At 47.2% G+C, this 8,945-nt stretch overlaps 1 protein-coding gene across 1 annotated transcript in view; it reads right to left on the bottom strand.

The window, feature by feature from the left end:
• Hadh (hydroxyacyl-CoA dehydrogenase) overlaps window positions 1–8,333 on the bottom strand; it is a 40,708-nt gene extending 32,375 nt beyond the window's left edge. The window contains exon 1 of the mRNA XM_052731413.1: window positions 8,137–8,333. Coding sequence (XP_052587373.1) covers window positions 8,137–8,262 — 126 coding nt within the window. The 5' untranslated portion in view covers window positions 8,263–8,333. The remainder of the gene's footprint in view (window positions 1–8,136) is intronic.
• Window positions 8,334–8,945: the final 612 nt, after the last annotated feature.

The raw sequence follows: 8,945 nt of genomic DNA on the forward strand, positions 1-8,945 counted from the left end.
AGATGGTTATGAACCACTGGAGGTGGGTGCTGGTACCAAGTTCTCTTAGCCCCCCCAAAACAAAATTGAAAAAGAACTGTAACGTAACACTAAGCTATCGAAACTCCCTTGTGTCGGCGCATCCTGGACAGCGTGGGCAGGCAGTCGGTCGCCTTCTTAGGATTAGGCATTCCTACCTGTATTTCTTCCTCAGCAGACAATGGGTTCCTCCAGAGCAACAGCCATACCTCACCTGCCACCCAGCCTGGGCCCACCCAACACGGAGACACCTCCTAAAAATCACAGCAACACAGGGGCGACACATCTGCTCTTCAAAAGCCTCAATTTGTAAATTATTGTAGAAATGATGTTTAAGAAACCATAACTGCTTTTTGTTATTAGAAACCCTTTACCTCAATCCTTACGAAACTTTCAAGTGTTTTAGAGTTGTGAGAAATCACATCATTAGCTTGAGAAGAAGAAGAAACGAGAAACGAGGTAGGAGCCGAAGCTTCTTTGGTGGGCAGAGGGTGGTCTTCCCCCGACCAGTGGCTGGAACGTCGTCGGTCGAAAGGTGAACAGTGGGGCAAGCAGCATGTGCTGCCTAAAGAGAAACCCATGTTTTCCGCCCTTTGACCGCCACGCCTGCGATTCCCAAGTGGGCCGTGTGTGTTCAGTTCACTCTAGTGCAGCCGGTCAATGTGCCATGTTTATCAAAGGGACCCTGCCGTTTGTGCCTGTCTGTCTGGGACACAGACCCAGCGATTCCTTCCATCACCCAGAGGACTAAGCCTCCGAGTTTCTTCACCACCATACGGTTAGAGACCAGCAAAGCTCTGACTGTCAGGGTATTAGTCACAGCTCACCTGGCACGGTGGCCGACGACAGCAGGGCCTCTCAAAGGTTTTGAGCCACGAGCCCTTCTCCACAGAAAAGCATGCAACGGACCAGTAAACGAAACAAAGGTCAGGAAGAGGAGAGTCCACTCGGAGGCTCGTGGACCTGCTGAAGTCCATCCGAGAGCACACGGTAAAAATCCCGAACCGTCACATCCATTAGAACAGCTATTGCTAAGTGCACGGCTGACTCACATTTTTAAACTCGTGTGTCTAATTTAGAGTGTCCACAGAGGACAGGACGCTAGAGGGGGTCCGTGAGAGAAGAGAGGGAAAGAGGCCTTAAGGAAAGGAAGACATGTGATGTAAAAGTAGAGGTGGCCGGGCGGTGGTGGCGCATGCCTTTAATCCCAGCACTCGGGAGGCAGAGGCAGGCGGATCTCTGTGAGTTCGAGGCCAATCTGGTCTACAGAGCGAGTTCCAGGAAAGGCGCAAAGCTACACAGAGAAACCCTGTCTCGAAAAACAAAAAGAAAAAAAAAGTAGAGGTGGGGGAAATACTGGGGTTTGGTAGTTCAGGTGGGGATGGGGGCAGGGAGAAGACAGAAAGGAGAGGTAGGAGGAGGGTTGACCAAAAAACTAAAGATGTATGAAAAAGCCTTATGGAAATACACTATTTTGTAAACTACTTAAAAAAAATTCTTAAAGGAGAATTTTGAACAGAGGTCTCCTGCGTGGGTGGACAATACTTCCCCCAAAAGACACTGGTTATTACATGAAACTCTGTGCCAGGTGTGGGGTACTGCCTTACAAGCTATGGTCAGAGAGGCCACAGAGGCTCCCCAAACACCACAGGCTACTGTCACTGCTACTGGTTGCTGAGCACACAGCATACTTTGGTTGTAAGACATGGAGAGGTCAAGCTCAAGTGACCTGAAATCTTCCTACCTGTTGGCTAATTTTCACAGGACCAGAAGGTGCTGTGCAGGCTTCTAGGGGAGGAATGTCATCAGTGGACTTCCTCAGTGGTAGACCTACAAGCTACAATACAGACCCACCTGACAAGGTGTGTCGCCCGGTCCAATTGTGGAATGACCATTATGGGGATAAACAACTGCTTTATGATTTGATCTGAGGCCTGCTCTGCATGAGGGACCTCATGCCTGGTACTGTACACTTGGTCAAAAGCCTATGGCAGGTCACAGGCCCTAGGGGAGCATCTACTATTGCTCTGCTAAATGGACATGTCGTCAACGTCCTTCTAAATGTGATGTTCATGCACACAGATTAGTGCTGCTCTCAACTTTCCCCTCTCAGTTAATACAGACTGATAACTGGTGCTAAGTGTAAGTACTGTTAAGATTCAACCCTAAATAGGACATTTATATTAACCCCCCACACACATACACACATACTTAGGGAACATGGTGGGGGTGGGGAAAGAATGTGAGAGCCGGAGGAAAGGGAGGAATGGTGTTTTCTGGACATGGCTCGGCCACTGCATTCATGAGCTTACATCAGCTATGATTACCTGCACAAGATCAAGCCAGAAAATATTCCAGCATAGCTGAGTGATGAACTCACGAGGCTCCGTACCCCCGGCTGAGGAGCTATTGGCAACTGATGGCCACTGGGGAAGTGAGAGGCATTTTTCTTCAGGAGTGTGGTTGATGGGAGGTTGCCCAAGCTTGGTAGGATGGTCTCACACCCGTGTGCACACGAGCGGCACTGAATGTATTTAGAGGCTATTCAAAGAGAAGAGGCTGTGAAAGGAGGCCATGGAACTGGGGTAGAGAGGACCAAAACATATTGTGTACATGTATGACATTATCAAATAATAAATGAAAATTAAAAATAATAGCTATGCATTCAACAAAACTGTAGGCAAGGAAATGGAGAAGAATTTTTATGTATTGTTGATGGAATGCAAAATAATTCCATAGAAATCCCTCAAGAACTTGAACAGTATTACTGTATAATCAGCAATTTCATTTTGGGGTATATGCTTTGGGATTAAAAACAAATAAAACAACCAGATCTTCCTCGGGAGGTAGCTTAAGGCTTCTCCTGACAGTTCAAGAATAATTACATTAATGAGGGGTGGTATTTAGAAAAAAATTTCAGGTAGCAGGCAAGATGGTCAGCAGGTAGTGGAGCTTGTTGCCAGACCTGATAATCTGAGTTCAACTCTCCAGGACCCATATGGTGAAAAGAGAGAGCTGACTCCTGCTACAGGTTTTCTCTGACCTCAGTATGCATTCCCTGGCAAATGCACATGTACATATGTACGTGCACACACACGCGCACACACACACATTTGAAGACTATGTCCTCAGCTCCATGACTTTCCTGGGCCTGGTGGAAGGCAGGTTCAGCCAAAGAGGAAATATTTTTAGACAAGGGTGCTTCAGAGCTGTAAAAATAGGCCCAGTGAATAGCACGCTTGTCAAAGCCCCCAGTACTCTGGCCAAAGGACCAAGCAACCGTGCCAGGCAGAAGCACACTGGGTTTATGCATTTTTGCAAATGCATCATAAAGTTTGAATCAGGTTTTCTGGAGCATAAATAACTTACATGGTAAATCCAAGAGAGTAGCATCAACTGCTGCAATCATCCCTGGTCTCCCCGCACCCTCAGCACATCGCTGGCGAATGTCTTAGGACCCTCCACCAGGAGGACTGTACTTCATCAACATCACAGTCTATCCCCAAACTCCCAATGTCATGAAACTATCCTCACATCTGACTTCTTCCCAATCCTAGCACCAATATTCAAAGGCAGGCACTGTTCTCTGACTGCCACAGGTTCACTGTGGCGTGTGTGTGTGTGTGTGTGTGTGTGTGTGTGTGTGTGTGTGTAAAAAAATAAAACCAACTCCTGCAGGGACCTCAGTGCCTGCTCTTTCACACTTAGGGCGCCACTCGCCAGCCACCATGTGTCTTTAGCAGCAGTATCAGCTCCATGTGGTTCTAGTAGAGCGGGACCGAGGTAAGCATGTGTGCCTTAGGTACATCAGCGGGGGAGACTGGAAGGGAGAGGAGAAAATGGAAAACCCAAGAAAGGGACAAGTGACAGGCAAAGTAGAATGTCATCATCACAAAGAAAAATCTGGCAGCTCAACTTTTACGCCCTCTAAGAATGGCGGCACTTCCAAATCCCCTCCAGGTCAGAAGATGAATATGCCATAGGGCTGTGCTTCAGCGTCTACCAGAGGACCACCCAATAAAGAGCTAAGGAACCCAGGAAAGCAGGGAGAAGTTTATGGCAAACAAATGGCGTGCCCTTGAGCAGAAAAAACTGCTGGTGTGCTGAGCATGATGGTGCATTTCTTCAATCGCAGCATTTGTCTGGAGAGGGAAGTAGATTTCTGTCAGTTCAAGGCCAGTCTGGTGTATATGGTCCGTTCTAGGCCAGCTAGAGCTACATAGGGGAACCAGGAAGGAAGAAAGGACAGAGAGCTGGGAATAAAAATATGGCCTCCACAAGGCACATTTGAAAGGAGAGCTCACAGTCCGGGAACTATGCTAGTCTCCTATGATGCTAACATGTATAAGTTTCTCCATTTATTTTTTTCAAGAAAACTTGTAACTCACTGTAACAACAGAAGTTACTAAGGCTAACAAATACACAGAGCTCTGATTACCATTCCGTGAAACACCAGAAAATTCAGTGAGGACAGCGAGGGGAGGTGGGGACGAATTCAGCGGCTAGGGAGAAGCTTTCCAGTCTGTCCGAGCACTGCCCACTTACTGAGCATTGTGCAAGGACAAAAGAATCCAACAAACGTTCATCCGTAGCTTAGAACGCTCCCCCTGCAACCAGTTCAATAGTTTAAAGAACTCTAAATAAATGTACGTTGCTGGTTTTAGTGTGTGTGTGTGTGTGTGTGTGTGTGTGTGTGTATACGTGTGCTATAGTGTGCATGAAAAGATCAGAGGATAATTTCTGCGAGTTGGTTCTCTCCTACCTGCTGCCTCTGCCATGATACACACTCCAGGCTAGCTGGGCCTCGAGACAGGTAAGTGAGACAGCTGGGCCTCACTTCCCATCTCACATGGAAGAGTGCTGAGATCACAGTCACACAGCTCCATCACTGAGCTACCAGCCAGCTCATCTTGGAGTTTTTGAAAAAGACACACATGCTCAAGCATATATACACACACACACACACACACAAGCACACAAAACACACCAGTTTGAGGGCTTTGGTAAGATGAATTCCTAATCTTCACAAGCTCAAACTCCGCCCCCCACCAAAGTGTAAGATACTAAACACATTGAGCCAGGAAGTCTCCCAAACACCATTCGCTGGCAGCGCAGTCATTTAATGGCGGGTGTGAGCGTTCCGGACTCTTCATATGAGAACAGCGTAAGCAAAGCTTAGGAAGGACTCCTCCATCAACCTGAGAAACGCAGAGGCTTCGGCTTCCTCCTTCCTTCTTTACAAAGCAGAAAGCAATCTGTCTCCACTCAAAGTTCACTTAATGCCACAGGCCTCTTTGCCGGCCTGAGCAGCTGGCTGAGGATAAATCGACAGTCAGAACCAAGTGAGAAGTACCTAACAGGCAAACACGTAAAACAAGTCAATGTACTTAAACATTAACCTGCAGTCTAAGAGGGTCCTTTTTATCTTAATTTAAAATAAACAAAAAAATGACAGGCAATGTAGATGCTCTTAGAAAGTACACATGAACTAACAGCCTATGCTCTGGCCAAATGTGACTCAGCCTGGACCTCGTTTGTCTAAAATTACTTAACTGTTTGATAAATTCATTGGGTGCATATAAAACCTATTCACACCTTTTTTTCCATATCATTCAGCACAAACTGGAACACATCAATTTGTTAAAACTGCCACCTGACTTAGACTACTTCCTACAGAATTTGAGAGAAATGGGAGCTAAATGTGATGGATGATGATAACCCAGATGCTAATTTGTGTTTGTACTTTTATGGCCTCGTTCAGGCGGAATAATGAAATAAAAGGCACTGTCCTGCTCAGCAGTCCCCGAGCAAACCGCAGTATCAGCTGGTCTCTGCGTCAGGGATAATAAGATGGCCCAGGAAGCAGGGATCAGTGCTCTCCACCTAAGCCCAACACACCTACCTCCACGTCAAGGATGAGGCTCACAAGTGGACATGACATCAGGCTAAAAGGACAGCAGGACAGGATTGAATGTAACAACGGCAATAATCACAAAGACAGTGTGACTTCTCTTAGGGCTCTACGGCCACATGGGTGCTAATTCACTTATTCCTTTCCCATATTCCTACAAAGCCAACACTTGGCCTACTCTGGAGAAACGGAAGTGAAGAGAAAAAGCAGCTTCCTTGTGTTAGCACCACCATGCAGACCATCCAACTCCTTGTGCTCAACACATTAATTAATAATTAACCACTGGTGCTGGAGGCAAAAAAAAGATTTATTACCCTGTACCAGAAAACTGTCTGTTATGGATTTTTTTTTTTTCAAATAGAAGGGGATGGCACTACCTAGAAACAGCTCGCTACAAGGCCAAGTGTGAGAAATGGACCAGCTAAACCACTGGCAACATAGTGGAGACATTACACAGGAAAGCAGTCTCCCCTGAAGGACTAGAGCTGTCACCTAAAATGACCTGGAGGAACTGCTGTTCCTTATGAATGCCCACTGTGTAGACTTTGGGTCTTTGTTACTTTTTTATTCAAAAAATTTCCATATGGTCCCGCTACTCCTGGTCCAGTTACTCAAGTATTTAATCCACAAATCTACGATCCCTATTCTTGTCACTCACTTTCCTTCCTATCCTCAAAGTTCTAGCACCTTATCCACTGAAGTTTAAGTGCTTCCTGTGTGGGTCCTCAGGCAGTACAACACACTATTTTTTGGTCAATGATGGACGCAGCATCCACAGAACACAGCAACCTGCATTTGTACACAAACTGTATGATGCTTTCTAATTAGTTTATAATCCACAACCGTTTCTGGATCCTTTCCTATATTGTTACTGGAGGCATAAAACCCTATTATCTCATTACTGAGATGTTGCGTAAACATTTCTTTTTTAAAATACATTTTTAAAGATGTATTTATTTTTATTTTATGTGCATTGGTGTTTTGCTTGCATGTATGTCTGTATGAAGGTGCTAGATTCCCTGGAACTGAAGTTACAGACAGTTGTGAGCTGCCACGTGAGTGCTGGGAATTGAACCCAGGTCCTCTGGAAGAGCAGCCAGTGCTCTTAACCACTGAGCCATCTCTCCAATCCTGCTCAAACATTTCTTAAGGGATACATTGTTTTATTGGACCTGAAGAGCCAATCTCCTCCTCAGGGCCTTGAGAAGTTTTGGAGGTTCACAGGGATATAGGTGCTAGCTATATACTTTCTCCAGTTTAGCTATGTATTTCTTTTTTAACACACAAACAGATTTTAGAAGAAAATGCAATCAAGTTAACTGCTAACATGTTTAAAGCAAACGTGAAGTATGCATTTGGTTGGGAAAAGACACCGACCTGAAGATACTCTCCCTAATTAAATATGATAAGCCTACTGCTCTCCACTGCCACAAAACTCAAGTTGCAAAGGCCTAAAATGATAAGAATGTAACAGCGAGGACATCATAGTTCTTCAATGGACGTAGAAAGGAACTATTAACAGAAAAGAGTACTACATGGGTTATAGTATCCAAACTGCACAGTTGATCCTGAACTGTGTGTGCCTCAGCTGGCAAAGTCCTACAGAAGCTGATTAGAGATTAGAGACTTCTCAGGGCCCTCTGCGTTTATCTCTGTCTCCCACTCTCATGGGGTTGAGAGCTGGGCATGCACACAGATTTCTGCACCCAGGGCACTAGGTCAAAGGTCAAAGTTGCTTGGCACAGCCTGGGGCGGAGTCCCAGCAACTCCACAAACTCCCACTAGGTGACTTTCCAAAATGTTTCAAAAGTGAAGGCCAACGAAGGAAATATGGGGGAAGAGGCAGGACATTTGGAAAGAAAACTGCCTAGATAACAACCGGATAATTGTTTTTTTTTAATCAAACTGATAAGGAAAATTAAAAGAAATAGCAGCCCAGGTCTTGGCAAGCAGATTCCTATCTGCCCCCGGGAGTGAGCAAACACACTCAGCAACTCTGCACACAGAACTTAGCACAGCCTACTCCAGCGTGCACGCGTGCACCAGCGCTCTCCACCGAGCCTTCCCCGGCCCGGGGCAGCTGGTTCAGAAGCATGCACATAAGGACTGGGCCAAAAGCTCTGGATCTGGGACCGTGGAGCATGCTGCTCCCTTCTCGGCCGGTTTCGAACTACTTCCACGATACCCTGGGCACGCGACCCCCTCACCTGCGCGATGCCGGCGCCCATCAGCCCGCCGCCGATGACCGTCACATGCTTGATCAGGATCTTCTTGGCGGCGGCAGACGCGGAGGAGGACATGGAGCGCACGAATTGCCTGGTCACGAACGCCATGGCGCAGCGGAGCAGCCGAAACAGAGCAGAGGGGACAGCGCGGGAGGGCCCAGAGCTTCGTGGGCGGGGCCGGTGACGTCGGGGGCGGGGCCTGGTGCACGCCCCACCCACCAGTTTGACAGGCTGCAGGTCCTCGCTGGAGGGCGGAGCCAGGAACCCCGGCAAGGATGGATTCCTGCACGGCACAGGCGGAGCAAGAGGCCAAATGCCGGCGCAACCTTGTGGGCTGGAGGAATTGTGATCCCGAGCATTGTTTAGGGTGAGAAAGGTAACACCGGAGAGAACACAGGAAAGGAACGCCTGGGACTCGGCCAACCTTCGCCTGCCAATCACTGCGCTAGTGATACGGAATTGCTGTTGACTTGACTTCTAAATGTTCATCCGGGCCCCGACACTCCCCATCCAGAGAAAAGCCATCCGCCGCCCACTGGAAGAAATGATAGTTAATCCTGACTTCTAAATGTTCTTCCGGGCCCCGACACTCCCCATCCAGAGAAAAGCCATCCGCCCCCCACTGGAAGAAAATGATAGTTAATCCTGTGTGAACTGAAGCTCCCTGGAAAAAACCTCCTCTGTGTCTTACATTCTGCAGAATAGAACTGACTTCCTCTCTGTGGAGAGATGGAATGTTGGGGATGGAGTCAAAGTTCGCTCCAGCTGTTTCTAGTTACCGACCTCTGTAT

This window comes from Peromyscus californicus, unplaced genomic scaffold (assembly GCF_007827085.1).
Source record: "Peromyscus californicus insignis strain IS unplaced genomic scaffold, ASM782708v3 Scaffold_9__1_contigs__length_137607984, whole genome shotgun sequence".
NCBI classification, from domain to species: domain Eukaryota; kingdom Metazoa; phylum Chordata; class Mammalia; order Rodentia; family Cricetidae; genus Peromyscus; species Peromyscus californicus.